This window comes from Mobula hypostoma, chromosome 6 (genome assembly GCF_963921235.1).
Source record: "Mobula hypostoma chromosome 6, sMobHyp1.1, whole genome shotgun sequence".
Lineage (NCBI taxonomy): Eukaryota > Metazoa > Chordata > Chondrichthyes > Myliobatiformes > Myliobatidae > Mobula > Mobula hypostoma.
In genome coordinates this window covers 62968522-62990936 of record NC_086102.1, presented here as the reverse complement: position 1 = coordinate 62990936, position 22415 = coordinate 62968522, and the positions used below count along the sequence as shown (strand labels likewise).

General features: G+C 38.4%; 1 protein-coding gene across 2 annotated transcripts in view; it reads right to left on the bottom strand.

Annotated features, from left to right (window-relative positions):
• The window catches only part of LOC134348068 (interleukin-1 receptor accessory protein-like 1), a 1445875-nt gene that overhangs the window by 1305394 nt on the left and 118066 nt on the right, over positions 1 to 22415 (bottom strand). For both annotated transcript variants that reach the window (XM_063050887.1, XM_063050888.1), the window contains exon 2: positions 20670 to 20771. In XM_063050887.1, coding sequence (XP_062906957.1) covers positions 20670 to 20751 — 82 coding nt within the window. In that variant the 5' untranslated portion in view covers positions 20752 to 20771. The remainder of the gene's footprint in view (positions 1 to 20669; positions 20772 to 22415) is intronic.

The following is a 22415-nucleotide window of genomic DNA, read 5'->3' as shown; positions in this document are numbered from 1 at the left end:
TGGCCTTTATTACAAAGGGAATTGAGTACAAGAGCAAGGAAATCCTTTTGCATTTGTACAGGGCCCTGGTGAGACCACACCTGGAGTATTGTGTGCAGTTTTGGTCTCCAGGGTTAAGGAAGGACATCCTGGCTGTGGAGGAGGTGCAGCGTAGGTTCACTAGGTTAATTCCTGGGATGTCCGGACTGTCTTATGCAGAGAGGTTAGAGAGACTGGGCTTGTACACCCTGGAATTAAGGAGATTGAGGGGGGATCTGATTGAGACATATAAGATTATTAAGGGATTGGACAAGATAGAGGCAGGAAATATGTTCCAGTTGCTGGGAGAGTCCAGTACCAGAGGGCATGGTTTAAGATTAAGGGGTAGGTCATTTAGGACAAAGTTGAGGAGGAACTTCTTCTCCCAGAGAGTTGTGGAGGTGTGGAACGCGGTGCCTCAGAAGGCAGTGGAGGCCAATTCTCTGGATGCTTTCAAGAAGGAGCTAGATAGGTATCTTATGGATAGGGGAATCAAGGGTTATGGGGACAAAGCAGGAACCGGGTATTGATAGTAGATGATCAGCCATGATCTCAGAATGGCGGTGCAGGCTCGAAGGGCCGAATTGTCTACTTCTGCACATACTTTCTATTGTCTATTATCTACCTTCTTCTCCATCCCTCCACTTTCTGACCAGGCACTCTGGTTCCCATCCCCTGCCAAACTAGTTTAAACCTTTCTGAGTAGCACTAGTGAACCTTCTGACCAGTAAACTGGTTCCCTTAGTTTAGCTGCAACCTGCCCTTCTTGTACAAGTCACCACTGCTCCTGAAGAGGTTCCAATGATCCAAGAGCCTAAACCCTGACTCGTGCACCAGTTCCTCAGCCACTCATTCATCTGCACTATCTGGCCTGACTCACACATAAAAGTGGGAGTAATCCAGAGATTACAACTTGGAGTCCCGGCTCTTCGTCCCTATACTCATTGAGAAGGACCTCTTCCACCTTTCTACCTATGTCAACGTACACCATGACCCCTGGCTGCTCACCCTCCCCCTTGAGAATAGGGTTGACATCCTGAGGTACCCTGGACCCCAGCATCTGGGAGGCAATACATAATCTGGCATCTGTTTTGCGGCCTTAGAATCCTCTGGCCATCCCCCATATATCGAGGCCCTATCACTATTGCTCTGCCTCATTTTACCCTTCCTCGCTGAGCCTTGGAGCCAGTGACAGTGCCACTGGGCTGGCTGCTGCAGAAAGTATAGTCAGTTGATCCTCACTTTAATGAAACAACAGTAGTGGGAACAGAAGATACAAGCAGTGGTGGGCCACGGTGACACTGTTACAGCTCTGGCCATTGGAGTTTGGTGTTCAATTCCGGAATTCTCTGTAAGTTTGCACATTCGTTATATGAGTGTGTGGGTTTCCTCTGGGTGCTCTTGTTTTCTCCCACAGTCCAAAGCTCAAAGGTGTACCTGTTAGTAGGTTAATTGGTCATTGTAATTAGGCTAGGGCAGTATGGCTAGAAGGGCCAGAATGGCCTATTCCATGGTGTATCTCAAAATAAGTAAATAATGTAACCCTCTGAATACACTGCAATCAGATGTATACGGATATCAGAAGGAATATACATCTCAATCTTGATCTGCTGTGTAATGACACCACCTTCAAAGTCAAAGAGCCAAATGCAAGAAAATTGGATAGAACAGAATAAGTTTGTAGGGGAAAAATAACTTGCAGGGTTACCAAGAAAGAATGGGAAAAGGTACCAATTTGATTTCTCAAATGGAAGCCAGTATATTATCCTTGTTGCAAAGCTACTTCTGTTTGGCAATGGTGCAGTCTTTACCTGGGGCAAATCAGGGGAAGATGGTAATCTCTATCCGAACATTGAACAATCATAAACTTGACACAATCTGACGTTAAGTTCTAGGACACAATACATAAAATATAACTTTGAAAAAATGGGGATAGTTTTTCAAAGGAACTTAACTTTTTATCCAGCGCTTCATACACTACATTCTGAAACTGGTATGTGCAATGTTTTCTTACACAGGTTTCCCCCGCCATCCGAAGGTAGAGCATTCCTGTGAAATGGTTCGTAAGCCGGAATATCATAAAGTGAAGAGGCAATTAACATTTATTTATATGGGAAAAATTTGTGAGTGTTCGCAGACCCAAAAAATAACCTACCAAATCATGCCAAATAACACATAAAACCTAAAATAACAGTAACATATAGTAAAAGCAGGAATGATATGATAAATACACAGCCTATATAACGTAGAAATACTTTTCTACAATCATTGCCGCACTGTCCACTGTAGAGAAAATCTCACGCAAGCACTCTCGGCAGAAACACTATCTCCAGTAACCTTTAAACTATGAAGCTGCCAAATCATACCAAAAACACATAAAAATACACAGCCTATATAAAGTAGAAATAATGAATATACAGTGTAGTATCACTTACCGGAATCGGGAAGACAGGGTCGAGCACACTGATGATGGTGTGTTAGGCTGAGTTGTCGGAGGGTGGGGTGGTGCAGTGGTCCCCAATCTCCGGGCAGCGAACCGATACCGATCCGCGGAGAATGCAAGGGTACAGCGGTGGCCGGGACGTATCCAGCATATCTTTAAGCAAAAAGCCGAAATAAACAAGCTAATTAACTAGGTGCAGCCCGGTACCTAATTAATTAGCTTGTTTATTTTGGCTTTTTTCTTAAAGGTGAGCTGGGTGCGTCCCAGCTATCGCTGCACCACTGCACGCTTCGCGGCAATGTATCAGTCCGCAGCCCGGGGGTTGGGGTGGTGGGACACTGGGGTGTCATCTCATCATCGTCTGTTTCCATCAGGGTGGGCAGGTCATCTTCTCTGTTTGCCTGACTCGATGTCGAAGGTCGAGGTTCGTCATCTGCTGTGGCTGAAGTGGAAGGCTTGCTTGACTGCTTAGCCTCGCGCATTTTTCTATCATACAGTTCTTTGTAAGCACTCAAACCATCCTGCAAATATGCCCTAAACCTACGTACCCTTTCAAGATTAAAGTCATCTTTTTCTGCAATCATTGAAGCGAAAATCTCACGCAGTTGCTTCACGTTCAGTTCCTGGACGACTTCACTTTCTGTCAGTTCACTACTGCATTCGGTTTCGATTGTTATCCTTTCCTCTTGAAATTGCATCAGCTCTTCATCTATCAGTTCCTGGTCATGGAATGCTAAAACCTCTTCAACATCATCTTCGTCAACTTCCACAAGCCAAACTCACTTTGTCCTTACTTCGTTCACCACAATTGAAACACTTAATTATGTCTAGTTTTACGCTAAGTGTACCACCCTTACGAGCTCTTTTAGGCTTTTCCGATACCTTAGAACTCATCTTGCTAATGGATGCTCAAAATAAAAAGACATAAAGCACAGATGCTCACGGGCAAGTGTTTAAGCAATGCAGGCTAGAATGCAGTTCCAGGGAAAAGCTTGGCTGCTCAGGGGGCGCGCTGCCTTTTTTTGTAACAGTGAAAACACCTTCTGTTAGCGAAAACAGGTAACTAATGTAGGTCTTTCATAACAGCAAGGTGTCATAGAGCAAACTTTCGAAAAGCGGGGGACACCTGTACTTCAAATAACATACTGTATTCAGTACAAATGCCATTACTCTTGCTACACTAATAACAGAAGTGATTTTTGCAACCCCTAAGTGACTTACAGCAATGTAGTAGTGTCCTTAAATAATACCATTACAAATGTTAATATGGCAAAGATGTACTGCTTGCAATTTATCACTGCCCTCTGGCTGTACATTTGAAGTACATTATCAATTAACGCTTTTGACATGCCAGAAAGTGCTTTCCTAAAATGAAATCATAGGTCTTTATCTTCATTTCCATAAAACTACTGATATTCTAACTCTGGGAATGCAGCCTATTGAATTGCACAATCTGCATACAGAAGTGTAATGCATCCATATACAGCATAATTCATAAACACAAGAGATTCTGCAAATTCTGGAAATCTAGAGGAACACACAAAATGCTGGAGAGACTCAGAGGGTCGGGCAACATCAGTGGAGGGGAATAAACAGTCAACATTTTAAGCCAAGACATATCAGAAAGAGACTTGATGAAAGGTCTCGGCTTGAAACATCAACTGTTTATTCCCCTCTATAGATGTTACCTGACCTGCTGAGTTCCTCCAGCATTTTGTATATTACCTACTGTGCAATATTATATCTATTTCTTTATCTTCAGCTTTTTAAGACTTTCCTTATGCCTATTGCTTTGACATTTAGATCACCAGCATTAATATCTCTTATAATCAGTGTAAAATCTAATCAATCTCCTCTGAGAAGTGCAGTTTGGAAGTTATACAATGTTAAAAGTGCTAGATGTTTGTTGTTGTTGTAACAAACATGATACTAAGCTCCCACTGGATAATATTTCAATGAAGATAATTCCACCATCTCATGAATTAAGGAAAAATTAGACATGTTAGGTGAATTAGACTGAGGACAGTTGACGACTGCAAGTTGGGACTGTGCAGTAGACTAAATTTGAGGAGAATCGCTCTGCTAAGTTAACTGAAGAAATCAGTTTAAGTAACTTAGGCAAGCTTGTGACCATACTCAGTAATGCCATGTGCAAACATTAATTCCATCTTCTCATACATTTTGCTTTCTGTGACTTCCTTAAATGTCCAAAAATCAACCTGTTAGTCTTGAAGTGAACTCATTGACCAAGTTTCTGAGTGGTAGATAATTCTGATACAATTCCCTACAGCAGCATTTCCTCCTAATTTCAGTAAAATGCAAAGGTATTTTGATCATGAGGAATCACTTCTCGATGTAGATTTTTGTTAGGGAATTTAATTTACTAAGGAAACTCGATTAAAGTCAATCACGAGTAAGTCAGACATGGACTTCAAAGTAAAGGGAGCTTTATTTTAGATTAGATTAGATTCAACTTTATTATCATTGTGCTGAGTACAGATATAAAGTCAATGAAATGCAATTAGCATCCAACCAGAAGTGCAAAAGAATAGTATTATTTACAAAATAACTGCGAATAAAAGTAAGTGCTACAGCATACAAATGTAAAAGTAATGAAACAGTACAGTATGGATGCAATACTGCTTAGCGCTGTGATGTGAGGTTCAGCAGGGTCACAGCCTCAGGAAGAAGCTCTTCCTGTGCCTGCTAGTGCAGGAGCGGAGGCTCCTGTAGCACCTACCGGATGGGAGGAGAGTAAAACGTCCATGAGATGCATCCCTGATAATGCTTTTCATCCTGCCCAGGCAGCACTTGTGGTAGATGTTCTCTATGGTGGGCAACTGGGTGCCCATAATCCTCTGGGCAGTTTTCACCATCCGTTGGAGCGCTTTGCAGTCCGATACGGGACAATTGCCATACCACACTGAGATGCAGTTGGTGAGTATGCTCTCAGTGGTACAGCGGTAAAAGTCCAACAGTATCCTGAGACAGAGGTGAGTTTTCTTGCTGCTCCGCAGGAAATTAAGGTGCTGTTGTGCCTTTTTGATCAGGATGGAGGAGTTCAGGGACCAGGTGAGAGCATCAGAAGCGTGGACACCAAGGAATCTGAAGCTAGATACACGCTCCACTACAGCTCCGTTATGTAAATGAAGACATGAGTGTGACTCCTAGCATGCCTGAAGTCCACAATGTCCACAATTTATTCACGTTATCATGCGGTATGGAACTGCTAACAGTGGGTTTCAAACTCCAAATAATACAGAGCGTACAGCTCCTTCTATATCTGTACAAATCGATTGAAAAGCAAAGGCTGTACGATTAACCTTGTGAATTACAAAAGATAAGCTAGGTTCACAAGCAGTTCTCTTGTGATAGCCTATACCTATAGAAATAGCCAAAAATTAAAAATTCAGTCCGGTATACAACTCTGATTTAACAGACCCTTTGTCTCATATCCCTGACGCCAATTCTTATAAGATAAGCAACTGCAAGTCTTTATTCCAAGACTTGACTCTGCTAAAAACCAAGGCCATATCTCTCACAAACTAAACTGCAAACTGGTTTCCATATTCAGAAGCCAATATTAACCCTTTGTCTATCAAAATCTTTAACTCGCAATATCTTCCTCCACAATTTCCAACCAAAATATTTATTAGAATCCAATTTGCCAAGCCATCTGTCACACACATTTTTTAATGGAATTATGCTTTGCTCTTCTCAACTCCAGACAGTTTAGACATTTTCTATCTCTTAACCCTGGAACCCACCTAGTGCAAACTAGTCATCACTTCTAGCACAATTATATCTTTTCTTAAGAGCAACAAAACTGTTTTCCAGATGATGCCTCACCAAAGGTGATTTTCAAGGCTACCATATGCTGACCCTCTTGCAATAAAGGTTGCATACTACTTTTGTATAAGCATGGTCATGGTTTAATTACAACAACACACAGTCCTTTGGATTCTAACAGTTAAGGTGTTGCCTATTAATTGGTCAAATTTCCGTAATTTCCCATAAATCAGATGAATTGAAAATCTATTGATGTACAGTGGATTCTGGTTAATTGCACTATTGGTTAATCAGGGCAGCCATTTATTTGGGACAACTATTAAATGACATAAACTAATTGAGGAAATAGTGAGGATTTCCTTCATTTATTTGGGACACTATGCCTCCTAACTGGGACAGGAGACTGTTGCCAAACAGTTTCTAACTAGTGTCTGTCGCGTGCACTTGTGTGGTTGTTAGACACTACACCATGAAGAGTGAACAGTTTTTAAATAGCAACAGTTGTGTCTGCTTGTGTTCTAAAAGCAGTGATTTTTGTCACTGATTGTTGGCAAGAATTAGCAGTAAGACAATTCAGAACTGTTTCGCTCACTGCAGTTTCAAGCATTCAAGCTTGAAGATGCAAGAAATGGCATGAGTGAAAATGAAACGATTTCACTATTTCAGTAGATTAGGACCCATGAAGAATTTGAAGGTATCAACAATCACTCTGAATGTTACAATGAAAGTGAAGATTTGGAGGATGCAACAGTTTCTAACTTGCATCAGTCGCATGCATTTGTGTGGCTGTTAGACAATACACTGTGCTTTGAGCAAATTTTTTCAATAGGGTCAGTTGTGTATGCTTGTGTTAAGTCATTCATTTGGACCAACCAACACAAAATTAAAAAGCAGTGATTTTAGACACTACCTCATACAGGAAGGCAATGAAGGTAGTCCATTATCTGTACTAGGTGTCTGTGCTGATTTTGTTCATTTACAGTTAAAAGAACATGGCAGTGGACACTGGATAAATTCCTTTGTCAATAATTATTAGGAACTAATACACAATTTTGTAGTACTGTGGTAGTATTTGTAGTATTCTAATTTGTTCTGTATTTCATTTAAATACATAATTTGTTACTCAGTTAAATGGTAATTTGTTTTTGTTAAACTATTTTGTGGAAACTTCGGCCAATTGGCACAGTCACTTAATTGGCTTAAAATAAGCTGGTCCGAACTGTCTCAATTAACCGGAATCTACTGTACTAGTAATCTGAATTTATCTCCTTCAGACATGCAGTCCCACATATTTATATCTGTACTTTTGCAATAAAGTGTAAACGGGTCACCTCTTCACAATCAGTCGATGGATAAATGGTGTTACTGACTAAATAAAGGTTAAGAATTTTGTTTGGAAATCTTTTTTTTAAAACTTGGTAGAACTCTATGCAAAATGCTTTCATCTACAGCAGTTCCATCCTTCAGTAAAGCTTTTGTTTTTTTTTAAACATCATGCTGTATCAAGCACTAAAAAGCTTAATAATGAAACATTTATTTTATAGCAATATACATCAAGTTTATTCTAATAAATTATTTCATCAAATCTCTCAATTGTTAGGATACTCTATGGCAATAATTGCTTTTTAGAAATAGCTACCAAATAGATTTAATTTGTTCAGATTTTCAGTTTTGAAAGCAGGAATAAAGACCTTCAGCGTCAAAGGTCCCTTAGTCAACATCACAAACAGGCCTGCCCTTAAAAATTGAAACATTTTCCCATGGTATCAACTGGTAGAGTTAGCTTTGTGGCTGTTTTGCTGCCTTATTATCTGCGTTGTTTTCAGCCAGCATAAAGACAGATGGATCTTAAAAATACTTTGTTGATAATAGATAATCACTGAGTTTAATTACAAGGGTAACAAAGTAAGTGACACTGAGAATAAACAAAACAGATTGAGTGGAAAGAATTTATAGAATGGATTGATATCTAATGTTAAAGATCTGGAAGAAAAAAAATTGCAAGTTATTGTCATACAAATGCAGCACCTGTACTTTTATCATCACACTTACAGGTAATGAATTAATATAGCTTAATTGACAGTCTATAATTCAGCACTGCATCTATTGTAAACTTTCAATGGAAGTTCAATTTCTTGCATAGCATCTTTCATTTATGCTGCATTTTAGATAAAAATTGGTTAAAAAAATTGTATTTATAACACCTTTAATGATCTTGGGGCATTCCAAGCTATAGTTTATGACTAGATTGGTATTGTCATTCTGTAGGAAGTACAGAAGTGAGGAAAAAAAAGTTTAAAAAGACAAGGTGACAATGTAGGAAAACATCATTTTTCAAGTTAAAATGAAACTTTAGCGAAATAAACCTGCTTCACAAAGGAAACCATATAAAATACAAATCAAACATAGATTTTTCATCAGTAAACAATTTTAACCGATTAACACAAGATGATGAATTTACAAGGATAATGTAGCTGACTTCTGAGTTTGGGGAAAACATTTCCTTCTGTTTGCTATCAGAGTTGCACTCAAACTTAAGAGTCAGATCGTCGTTGATGCAAGGCTTGCACAAGATCTTCTGATCAGAATCTAAACTGACATTTTAGGGCAGTTGTAAGTGATTGCTACATGATTAAAGGCACTAGTCTCCTTTTGAAATGTTAAAACTCATACAGACATAAAAAAATCCTTTGGCATTAATTCTTGGAAGAACAATGGAGCTTTCCTAGTGTCCTGGTTAATGTTCATCCTTCAGCAAACACCAGCAAAGCAGATTGTTCATTTATTGCATTGCTCTACATGGGATCTTGTTATTTTATAATGATTGTTGCACTTACTTAACAGGAACTGTACTATAGCACAATAACGGTAAATGCTTAAGGACATGGAAATAAAAACTGTAAGATTTTCCATCTTCTGAATAAACTCCTGTCAAATGTAACTAATGCCATACTGATTAACCCCACTTAAAATGTTGGATGAATATTTAACTAAGGACAAGACTGCACATTTATTAGATAAATGCAAACTACTATTGATCAAATTCTTTATGGAACCAGTTATCAACAAAATGAAATAATGCAAGGTGCACAACTATATTTGTATCCTGTTGCAGGGTTAATGACTTGTCTCATTTTTGTTTACGCTTGTCATTCACTTCTCCAGGATATACTGAGTAACTGTGAGAAGAAATTTGAATTCCAGCTGCCTGCTGGCTATTGAAAAACAGACAACTTCTGGGAGTGAACTCTAACCATTTCATTGCGAACTGATCCAAATATCTGGACGGTGACAATACAATATCAGCACAGAGTCAGATTTGTGCTTGTAGGGGTGTTACGTACCCTGTAACTGGGTTGCCAAACCAGCAGAAATGGACCACTTCGTTGGAGTCTGGATTACTGGAACTAAGAAAGTTTTATTAAAGAAATAAGTAACACAGTACTCTAATAGTAAGGATATAAATGCAACAGGTTAGCAATGAATAAGCACACATGTACACAGAACTAGGATAATAGGATCAATCAAGCTCTATCGCAGTCTAGGGGTAAAATGATCAGTCTCAAGTGACACAGAGTTCAGTTCAGTTTCAGTTCGCAGTAATCGCTGTTGTGCCGTTGGGGAGAGAGAGAGAGAGCGAATGCTGATATTCAAATCGGATTCAACAGACCTTTGATATTCCTCGCAGTTAGCTTTCGGCGCGAGCCCTTTTTAATGTCTTCTGAGGTCACCGACTGTGACCCCTCCGTTCCGGATACAATCATTCTTCTGCGGTGAACCCGGCACCCAGGCAAGGGTGGACACACACACCAGGTTCCCGCTGATCGTACCTTCTCACCCTGTGCCCTCCAAAACTCTCACCAACTTGTGGGGGCACACCGCTTTTCCAGGGTCTCGTTATCTCGTGGTGTCGTGGTGTGTCCCTTGCCTTAGCGAACCTGTTCCTTTTATCCCACTGCTGGGGTATCGCCTGTCCATCAAACTTCAAACAGTTCAGGTTCAAAGCAATCGGTCTCTGACAATACTCGGAACCGTGTCTCCTTTTCATTAATCCCCCTCGTCTCTCTCTTATTAGCATTTTGAATGTTTCCCCCATTTGTCTCTCTCTTATCTCTCTTATTGGCATCAATCTTCTAATAACTTGGTCACAGGGGATACTCAGAATTTTGCCCTGACAATTCAAAGCAGTAAACTCAAAGAGATGAGCAAGAAGCAAAATTCAACCAGGAATTTTCTTGGATTTCTTGTAGCTTCAAACTCATTGAACAGATGTTGGTTATCAGTAAAGTTACCAATTTTTAACAGTTATATCAGTACCTTTGAAACAGTTGGTTAATTTAATATGAAATTTACACATTTCAAGGAAGTTACCTAAAGCAGATTTGTAATTGGTCACTGGTGTGTATGAGATCAGGAACTACTTTAAGTTTCAAATTCCAGATTAACCAGCAGGTTCTCTCCCAGCTGGAGCACAAACCTCACTTCTCCATACTCAGTGAACGGTGACAAGCTCCATAGATTGATTGGTGCTTGTCCAGAACTTTGGATAGGAAAAGTGCAGTAATTTATACTAATTACTAAATTTGACAGATATAAAATCATGAAAGAATTTTGTAATCTACATTTTTTCCTCAGAACTTAATATCTAAATCTCTTCAAATTCTCATCTCTGTTTAATGTTTGATGGCTCTGGGTCTGTATTCGCTGGAATTCAGAAGGATGAGGGAGGATCTCATTGAAACCTTTTGAATGTTGAAAGGCCTAGCCAGAGTAGATGTGGAAAGGGTGTTTCCCATGGTGAGAGAGTCTAGGACAAGAGGGCATAGCCTCAGGATAGAGGGGTGCCCTTTCAAAACAGAGATTTGGAGAAATTGCTTTAGCCAAAGGGTGGTGAATTTTTGGAATTTGCTGCCACATGCAGCTGTGGAGGCCAGATCGTTGGGTGTATTTAGGGCAAAGAGTTATAGGTTCTTGATTGGATATGGCATCAAAGATTATGGGGAAAAGGCCGGGAACTGGAGTTGAAGAAGAGATAAAGAAGAGATTAAAAAAAAGATCAGCCATGATTGAATGGTGGAGCAGACTCGATGGGCCAGATGGCCTAATTCTGCTCCTATGTCTTATGGTCTTATGGAAATGCTCCCAGTGGATTCTATCATGCATTTTCTCATAATCTCCCCTAGCTCTACCAAATTTTGAACAGTGTCAAACCCCCTTCTCCATATACTAAACCATTGTTCAATTTTTGACCAGAATACTTTCAGCTGCCAAGAGCATAAACTCCGGTGTTCTTTTTTTTAAACATCTTCATCTTTAACTCACTTTCTTTTTTAATATATACATAAGAACCTCTTCTTTTTGCAATGCTTTTGGATATCTGACCTGGAATCATACAGCGTTTTGCCTTTGTTTGATAAGGCTCCAGGGACACTTCAATATCAAAGCCAGCATGCAAATACAATTTATATGTTTGTAGTTTTTATTCAGTTCTTGAAAAATAAATTCAAAATTACACCCATTTATTAGTCCTAAAATGAACACAGTAAGAATCAGTTCAGCAGGGCAAAGAGCCCTTTACCTATATATGTGGGTCACTGCTCCATTGATTCAGACTTTTTAAGCAGCCCAGCAGCCCAATTAAAGTGAGCAGAGTTCTTACACAAATACTAAAATGGGATCTCAGTTCATTTCAGATGAAAATTGGGAAATTTGTTAATCTAGTCAGAATATGCAATGTATACTTTCAACCTGTTAACTCTAGTCTTGAACAACATAACTAATGATCCTTGAAAGACAAGAGGATTCCAATTAATTGCTTTCAGCACCCTCCTGGATACAACCATAGGCCGCAGTTCAGGCAGGTTTGGTTCCACAGTTTGTGAAATCAAATGGCACATTGAAATCAAGAAGCTGGTGTGCATCTTGGATTCAAACAGGATGCAAGTTCCATTGCCAAAGTTTACTTCTTTATTGAGAGAATACAGTGCAGAGAATTTCCAAAACATGGTGATCTCTTCCTTCGTTCTCTCATCAGCCATCTGTGATTTCAAGACAAAGTGTTCACTGATATTGTCCTGCTTCTGTGAGTCCTCAAACATGTTTGTTTTGTGCTTTTTCAGAAAAGCATGACCATTCGTGAAAATTTCCTTTTGTTCCTCTGAAAAGATTTCATCATGGGCGCACGACTCCATTGATTGAATTGCTGAATGCACACTTTTTCCTATTATGGACAAAACTTAACCTCGACCAGAATTGGCTCCGCACAGTTTCATTGTTCATGTGAAACATGTTCCTTGTGAATCCCCTGGGTAATGCAAATGGTATTGGGTGACATTTGGGGAAACAGCTTGAATCAGATTATGAAGTAGTGCAACAATTTGGAATTTTAATTGCAATCTGTGAAAATTTCTATTTCATTGAAATAATTGCTGCTGAATCCTGGTATTTAATTTCCCTCCTTCCAATTAAACATGAATAGACCTTCTTAATAGACCTGTTAAAGATGCTTGAATGGGTGCCGCGGTAGCATAGCAGTTACTGCAATGCTATTACAGCTTGGCGCGTCAGAGTTTAGAGTTCAATTCCTAGGGCATTGGCAAGGAGTCAATATGTCCTGTCTGCAGAAGGTGTAGGATTTCTCTGAGTGCTCCAGTTTCCTCCTATAGTCCAAAGACGTACCAGTTAGTAGGTTAATTCGTCAGTGTAAATTGTCCCGTGATTAGGCTAGGGTTACATCAGGGGCTGCTGTGTGGTGTGACTTAAAGAGCCGGAAGAACTTATTCTGTGCTGTATCTCTAAATAAATGTTGGTTTTCATAAGCAGTCATTTAACATTTTCCACAATATAAGATGTTTTAATACAGACTTCCAATTCATCTGTTTTAGAGTCACTTGGAATGACTGGTAACAATCTCCAGTGAACTCTAAAGTAACACCTCCTATTAATTTTTAACATCTTGCAATGTTCATTCTTATTCTTCAATGGGCAACTTGTGAGGCAGTACATATGGTAATAAGTTTACAATCGTTTTGTCATTTTTCACTTTTACAGTTCCCCTAACAATGTTACACATTGGAGTCTCCACATCTGTCAAATTTACAGGGAGTTTAAAAGCCCTGTAATGGGAGGGGATGCCCATTAGATAATGGGGCTCCTCCTATGGGAGTTTTAAAAGAAGAGTTTAGTACCTCCTTTCTCTAAAACTAACATACATGCAAAACTTTATATTTCAAGCCTGTTTTGTTTCTGTGTTTCCACAGGACACATATTTTATTGTACAGTTTTAAACTGATATAAAAATGAGTGCGATTTCTAATAATTAAATAAATATTGACTATGCATTGAACAAATGGAACATAAACCATGAGTTGCCTAAAAGTGAGTGGTGAATGAGAGCTATTGGCCCTGCAAGAGGGAGGAGAAGATGGTAACGCGACGCAGCGCGCAGCGGCCACTCCGGTGAATGATATCTGTCATCTGTCAAGTAGGATGCCGTGCACAATCCTGATTTGATGGAGACAGACGTGAGAGAACAGAGGATCATCTGGTGAAACTTCTGAAATGCCTGTTTTGCTGCCACTGCTACTATGTGATCCAGAATCTCCGGAGGGGAAGGCCCTGAGTCCTCAGCTTTGCTTGTTGCTCGGCAGCCGGGGTGGGACCAAAGCACTCAGCAGAGATGGTGCTCGGTGCTCAATGTCGGAGGGCTGGCCGGAGTCTCAAAGTTTTCGGACAGACTCACAGTCGGCTGCGGGCGGGTGCTTCTAATGCATCGGCAAGTTTGCGGTGCTTCCGTCTGCAGGAGGTAATGGGGCTATTGAGACTTGAGACTTTTTTTACCGTGCCCATGGTCTGCTCTTTATCAAATTACGGTATTGCTTTGCACTGTTGTAACTATATGTTATAATTATGTGGTTTTGTTAGTTTTAGTCTTGGTTTGTCTTGTGTTTCTGTGATATCTTTCTGGAGGAACATTGTATCATTTTTGATGCATGGATTTCCAAATGATAACAAACAAGGACTGAGCATCCTCTTAATCTAGACTAATCTAAGAATCAAATGAATTAAAATCTTCAGCCAATTTAAGAGACATTCACCCTTGAAGTGTGGTGCTAATGCGAAGTGGACCAGTGGTGTTAAAACATGTAGGCAGGCTGAATCCAATATTATGGTACAAACTAAAGTTGTGGTTACATAGAGGGAATTCCTTTAAGGGCAATTTACACTTCACCTCGCTTGGAAACCAAGTCGGCATTGCGAAAAAGCGGGTTTGAAATTGTACTGATGCTAAATTTAAGAGTATAAATCAATTCCTGAGATACGTGCCCAATATGCCTTTAATAAATAGTGCAATTCTATTAAAATACATAGTCTGCTGTAGGCTATGCAAAGTGAATTAAAATCTATTTTACTGTTTCCATAAGACTGCAATATAGATGGTCAAAGGTTCCTTTTATTATCTAAGTATGTATGCAGAATACAACTCTGAGATTCATCTACTCCAGATAGCAACAAACAAAGAAAAACCACTGAAGTTGTTGAAAGAAATCAACCCCCACCCCCACTGCATAAAAAAGAAACAAAATCTTGCCAACCCCAAACCTTCAACCCCTCCCTCATACAAAAACAGATCACCCGTTGGGAAAATGGCAGATAGATCATCAAACCCCAAACGCATCCCTCGCAAAACAAGACATCACCTACACAGGAAAAAAAGCAGGAGCAATAACATTAAAACCCCAACCCCCTCTCGAATGCTAAATGTACAGCTAAATGATGATCTTATTCTGTACACGTCTATAACATAGCCGTTCTACAGTATTAAATAAAGATGTTATGGAAGGTGGATAAGGCTTTTTATATTTATGTTCCGTAAATGGAGATCCCCAGTGGCAAAATTCAGGTTATAAAAGGGCAAAACAAGCCAGGAGTAAACAGTTTCATGGCAACTTCATTTCACAGTTTGGTGTGACCTCATTTATTTCATTGGTCCTCTATTTCAACGATCAGTTGTATCCAAATTTGCCTTGATACGTTTCCAATTTGCCATTTTACTATAATGCAATACAGTTTGATTTGGAGTCTCATTCGACTTACTTGAATGTAACTGTCATTTTATGCACAGCTTTCTGCTTCTAATTAAACAAGGAGTTTCAAATTCTGGACACCTGGAAAGGTTAACCAGAATGGGGACATCAGCGGCCCATGCACAGTTAACTTTGCCACTCATTGCCTGAGGTTCACCTTACACGGCAGCTTATTTTCTATAGCTTATCCATATCTTGCACTACTTTAATTTGCAACAAATGATCTTATAAATATTGAAATGCAAGCAGCATAGAATGTGATGTTTAGATAGAAATAATGCACTTCTTGCAGCTAAGATTTGAATGAAATATCATTTAAATTTGTATATTTATTTTTGCACATCATTACACAACAAAAATAAAGAAAAATTTTCAATCTACTTTGAGTATGCATATGCATAGTTTCTCCTGAAAACCCAGAAGCTGCCATCACTGCATCTCTGTGGGATGCTGTCACTAACATGCAGAGGTCAATGAACTGATAGGAAACTACCCGTTGAAAAAAATATTCAATATGTTCCATTTTGCTACGTGATTTGTAGCTGAGCTTTTAATGCCATATTAGACAGCCAGAATAATTAACATCTGATTTTCTCTTTATGGACTTTCAATAACATAGATTACTTCAAAATATTTACTTGCATTCTGAAAAATGCTTAAAAGAGTAATCAAATATAGTTCATTTTACTTGATATTTGGTTGTCTCTTAGTATTCTTCAAAATAATTGGCTTCTTAGACTGCGTGATAATTAAATTTGTGCTAGACCCTAGACATGACATCAACAAACATCATCAGAGAGTAGGAATCTACTTCATTGGCATTGGTAGACTTTACTGAGAGCTCTTTTAAAACCAGTAATAAACACTGCTGCTTTGCCCCCAGCAGCAAACTCAGATGCAAATTATCTTTCATTATTAGTTTATTCAATTTAACAATCATTCATGATCTTGAAAGCTCCCTTCATAGTTGCATCTACACTAGTTATTCTCTGTCCCTGTCTCCAAAGCCCTTAGCATACAAAGGGCTCAAAAGTGCAATCAGTTTGCCAAATATTACTTAACCAGTTGTCCAAAACAAATTTTTCTCCACCTTTATTTGCAATCAATACTGCATATGTTTGGATCTCACTTTATGTGAGAAAACAGCTTCGAGTGAGAATTAATCTTAAAGTGCCAAAATTAATATTGTGTTCCCAAATTTCAAATTCATGAAGAACTTGTACTTATTTTCCTTCCTACCTTAATCCCCATGCCTTTAACTTTCAGAATGTAGTATCATGAAATCCTATACCTGTATCATGACAATTTCTTCCACTTTAACCTAGATATTAAGCTTGTCCTGCGTTATAAACTCTATCTCCAGATTATTGGCAAGAACAGGATTATACGTTTATATCCTTTGAGATTAATGACCTGACAACACTTACCATCTAGATTCACATGAAAGGAATGGCTATTATTTAAAGAATAATTCTCTGACCTCGAGAGGGAAAGGGAAGCATAATTTACTTTCATTAGACTGAGTTTTTTTTTATTTTGAGCACTTCAGTAATGGGAGAACTTGGCATAAAGGAATTCTCCTTTTTCTGATACACCGTGCAAATTTTTCCAGAAATAAAGTTACTTCTTGCTCACAGCAAATATCACTTTTGAATTCCAAACTGACTATCATCCACTTCTAACTCATTTTTAAGCAGCCTTAATGCAACAAAAGATTCTTTGTAATTACATGCCACAATGCACTACATCATGTGTGGTGTATAGAACACACATTTTCTATTAATTAAAAACAAATGGTAATTAAGTAATTAAAATATTAAAGTATATTGCCACTGAGGATTGTGCTAATCCAATTCTTGACTATTAACTGGTTAGAAGGGCACATCTGACCAAATGTCAGGTCTTTTACTTCATCAACATAGCCAGCTCAGCATGAAATATCAATCCGTTTCAAATGCAAATATCCCAAGGGCACCCATTACTTAAGAAGTCCACTCAGCCATTCAAAACAAAAGCCAAAAGAGTATGATTGATAGATTCGAGAATATCTATTAACCTTCTTACATGGGTTTATTTCTCTAGGGTTTCCCAATCTAACTTCACTCACTTCAGTTAAATGGAAAGAACACTATGTCATGGCTGCATGTGTGACCCGAGGATAGAGTTTTAACAATTTGTAGAGTATTTTTTTTCAGAATGCAGTGTATCTACATCTGCTCTTTTCATTGTTCTTCTCATAAATTTCACCAAGAGAAAGGCCATTAGGCTGAACGAGTTCAAGCAGGCAAAGTATCGAAGAATATTTTCAGTCCCATTTCTCTGAATGTTCCCAACAGTCCTATAAATAATTTCTCAGATTGCCAGAACAGTTGTTTCAGCCACTGTTGCAGGTTGTATATTACAGATGATCACCACGTGGTTTTTCCTCTTATACAGTACCCCTGTAATTTTTCCCCAAAATTTTAAGTCTGAGTCCTCTGATCATTGAATCACCTATTAATGAGAATAATGCTTTTTATTTCCAATTTTCCAAACTCTTTCACAGTCATTGTTTGAGGACAATCCCAGCTCCTCCAGTCATACATTGTACATGAAACCCCTCATCGCTGGAACCACTCACTTCTACATCCTCTCTGGGACTTTTATAGTCTAACAGATTAACAACAAAACATTTTATAAACTGATTAACCCTGATAATTTCCAAAAATATATTTCCATTGTAGAATTAACTAATCTGCAATTAATTTTGATCAATTTGCTCATAATCAAAAACTTTTGAAAATTCTTGCTATGAATTTAACATAATGCCTCTTAATACTTTAAATCCATGTTTAAATAATTTGATTTTTTTTGTTACTCTCTCCTAGATTTCCAAATCAATAATTCAATGGTTATGAATAAAGCAGGCATTTTCCAGGCAAACCAATGATAGCTGAAATTCTGATCTGGAAATATAAATTGGTGATCAAACAAATGGAGACAGGACACATGAAAGCAATTTAAGTGCAGAAATAGCATATTGCTTCTTTTGGAAATTCTGCACACACTTTTTAAAAAATTGCACATAGCAACATGTATACTGTTTGCATATTTCACACTCCAGCTTATCTCAGATTCAAGATCCAGTTTACAAGTATATGTATGTACAGGTGCAACGAAAAACTTACTTGCATCAGCATCATCAAGGAGAATTATTGGCACAGACATGATACCAAAATAAATTAAAGATGTTTGCAAGGGAACAGAAGGCATTTAAAGCTAGTTTGCTCCAAACTTCACAGAATAACAAAGTAGCCAGCTTGGATGAAGGGTACTTGTCTCATAAAGTACATATTTCCAATCCAGTCTCATTCACCTACGCTCTCTATGACCCTGCTCTCTATGACCCTCTGACCTGTCAGATACTAATGCATTTCCCAAGTAAACCTGTGCCTGTGCCTACTTCCTGTGACAATGGATTCTAGGTCCTAACAACTCAATATAAAAATGTTTTCCCATTATTTTTGGTTTTGCCAAATACTTCCATACTGAATCACTTGTCTTATAACCTTTCCGCTAATGGCAATATGTTCTATCTACTTTGACAATGTTTTAACATTTTAAATGCTTTCAGAACACTTGCAAATTCCAATAATCATCCCAACCTCCACTCTATCCACAAAACTAAAGCTCCTCATCCCTCGCCTCCTTTTTATTAAATCTCTTCTGCACCTTCTCCAAGACCAGGCCTATAACATCTTTCCTAAAATGCATCACCCAGAGCTGGCTACAATAGTCAGATGTACCTGAATTACTATTTCATCAAGATTCAGCACAATGCCTTTACTATTTCTAAGAGCTTACATTTGTTTAATCCCAGATATTTTTGTTTGTATACCTCTTAAAGTTTTTTTAAAAATTTATTTTAGCAACAACATTTTAAATAAATGAGGCAAAAGTTTTGCTGAAATAAAACAATCAAATCCTAAATATATTATTTTGTGCATTAGAATCTCATGGCATACTGTCAGTTTGATTAGGATAATTTTCTAATCAGAAGATAGACTCAATCACTTGAAGCATATACTGAAAAACTGACTACAATATAACTTTCTGGCAAAATACACTGAGATTCCAATTACAAGCTTCAAGCAAGAAATGTGCCTTGCTGATAATGCAAGGCTTGAAAATGACCCAGTAATTCCTGAAGTATAGATTAACAACTAACATCTCTATATTATGCAACAGCCAAAATAAACATTTGCCTAATGCAAAGCCGTGGGTTAAGAATTGTAGGTCATTGTGCCACTTGCTTTCAATCAACCATGCTTTGAAAGTTACATGGAATATAAATCATAATCCACACTTTCTCACTAAGTATGCACAATTTATAACTCTGGTACACTCCTTCAAAATTCTATGCTAAGAACTGAATTCTTAGGAATGGAAAGGAAGGGGGGAGAGGCCAGACTAAGAAGGTGGGAGAAGGGGTAGGAGGACAAACTAGAAGGTGGTGGGGGTCGGGGGAGGATGAAATAGGAAGCTGGAAGATAAAAAGTGGAAAAGGCAAAAGGCATCTTCCCTCTTCCTTCCCAGACCTGATGAAGAGTCTCTGCCTGAAATGTTGACTGTTCATTCATCTTCATAGATGCTGCCTGAACGGCTGAGTTCCTCCAGCATTTTGTGTGAGTTGCTCTGCATTTCCAGCATCTGCAAGACCTCTTGTGTTTATGAATTCAACAGTCACACAATTACACTGTTTAATTTCTAGTTTTCTCATGGAGCACTTAAAAGGTTGACAAAGAAAATATTAATGAGATCCTCATTACCCTTTAACATGTTCATTTTATGAATTAATAGCTCTTCTGATCAGCATAATGAGACCTGCAAAAGATTTGCCCTAGTTGCATACAAAATCATACCAACTCCCTAAAGACAAAAAAAGTCAGAGAGACCATCCTACAAATTGTATATATAATGCCAATACTGTACTGCGAACAATTCATTATTCACTACACAACTGGTTTCTTCCCTTGCTAAATCTCAAAACTCACAAGGATACAAACACAAATTGATAACCTATGCCCAAGCACAATTAAAAATAAGTGACAAAAATGGATTCACAGCTGTTTCAACTTCATATTTTCTATCAAATGTTAGAAAATTACTTCTAACTTCAAGTCTTAATGCAGCTAAGAGACTCCTGGAGTGCTATGTGCAGGAACAAAACTGCTGCAGGCTATTGCAGTTTCAAACAACTGGTCTCTGGTTGCACGAAAGTAAAGCACTGGCTGTTCTTACAATTAGTATTCTGTTGCAATACAATAAAATAAAACTGAAAACTTCTTGCTTACCTGAGCCTCGTTTAGACACTATCTTCAGGCTGTGAACAGTGGATATGTATAAAAGCACCATCAACTGAATGGAAATTTTCATTTTCTGGCTTGAAATTCAACCTAAAACAAAATATTGTGGTTGTTAGTGGTACAACACATATAATTAAACAATTTTCTAACATTTGCATCTGAAAGATTTCAGTCATTTGGCACAGAAGTTAACACGATTATATTTTTGGAATTCATTGAAGTCTTTAAAATGTACTGAATGAGACATCATACCACCAAAACGAAATCATGACTTTGAACTAGTCCAATGCGCGCATCCTTTATCCACATTGTGTACAGCACTGTAAATATTTATCTTGAGGTACACATCACTGTCTTTTGAAAGATACCACTAGATCTATTTTTACCACTCTTTCAAGTTATATTCGCTGAACTAAAGACCAAAACGAGAAGGCAACCCAAAGAAACTTTTCAAATTTACAGATACAGCTTTGAAGTTCTGTATCCTTGCGCAAAACCCGCAATGTTCCATAGCCTATCATGACAACCAATTTCAAACATTTCAAGTCACAGTAAAATCAATACAGGTCATGGCAGGACAATGGTTATCTTATAAGTGAATAAACTTATAATACAGCCACAGAGCCATAGAGCACTACAAGACAGAAACAGGTCCTTTGGCCCATCTAGTCTGTACCAAACTATTATCCTCCCTCATCTCATTAACTTGCACCTAGACTATTGTTCTCCATACCCCTCCCATTCATGTACATATCCAAGTTTCTCTTAAATGTTGCAATTGAACCTACATCCACCACTGCCTCTGGCAGCCCATTCCACACCCTGAGTGAAGAAGATCCCCCTCTGGTTCCCCTTGAATATTTCAGCTTTTACCCTAAATCTTTGACCTCTAATTCTGGTCTCACCCAACTTCAGTGGAAAAAGCCTGTTTGCATTGACCATTATCTATATCCCTTATACCCTGAATACCTATATCAAATCACTCTCCACTTTCCTATGCTCCAGGAGAGCAGTGAGTAATAAGTCCAGTATTCCCAATTTATGCAACCTTTCCCTACAACTCAGGTTCTCAAGTCTCAGCAAAAACACTGTAAATTTTCACTGTACTTTCAATGTTATTGAGATCTTTCCTGTAGGTAGACCAGACCTTTCCACAAATACTCCTAATTTGGATTTACAACTTCAATATAACATCCCAACTTCTGTACTCAGTATTCTGAGTTCTGAAAAACACTGTGCCAAAAGCTTTCAAGGAATTACATTTCTGTATTCCCAGATCCTTCAGTTTTACTAGGCTCCTCAGTACCCCACCGTTCACTGCATACGTTCTATCCTGGTTTGCCCTTCCAAAGCACAACATCTCACACTTCCCTGCATTAAATTCCAACTACCACTTTTCAGTCCATTTTCCCAGCTGGCCCGGATCCTGCTTCATGCTTTAATTACCTCCCTCACGGTCCACTCTGCCATCAATCTTGATGGCATCTACAAATTTGTTGATTCAGTTTACCACATTATCATTGAAGTCATTAACATAGGTAACTAACAACAATGGATTCAACTATCAACATCAAATGTCTTTCCTTCATCCAACTTTTCAGGTAACCTCCTGGAAAAACACTATAAGTTAAACACAACCAATCACACACACAACCATCTTGACTATTCCTAATCCATAAGACCTTAAGACATAGGAGCAAAATAAGGCCACTTTGGCCTATCGATTCTGCTCTG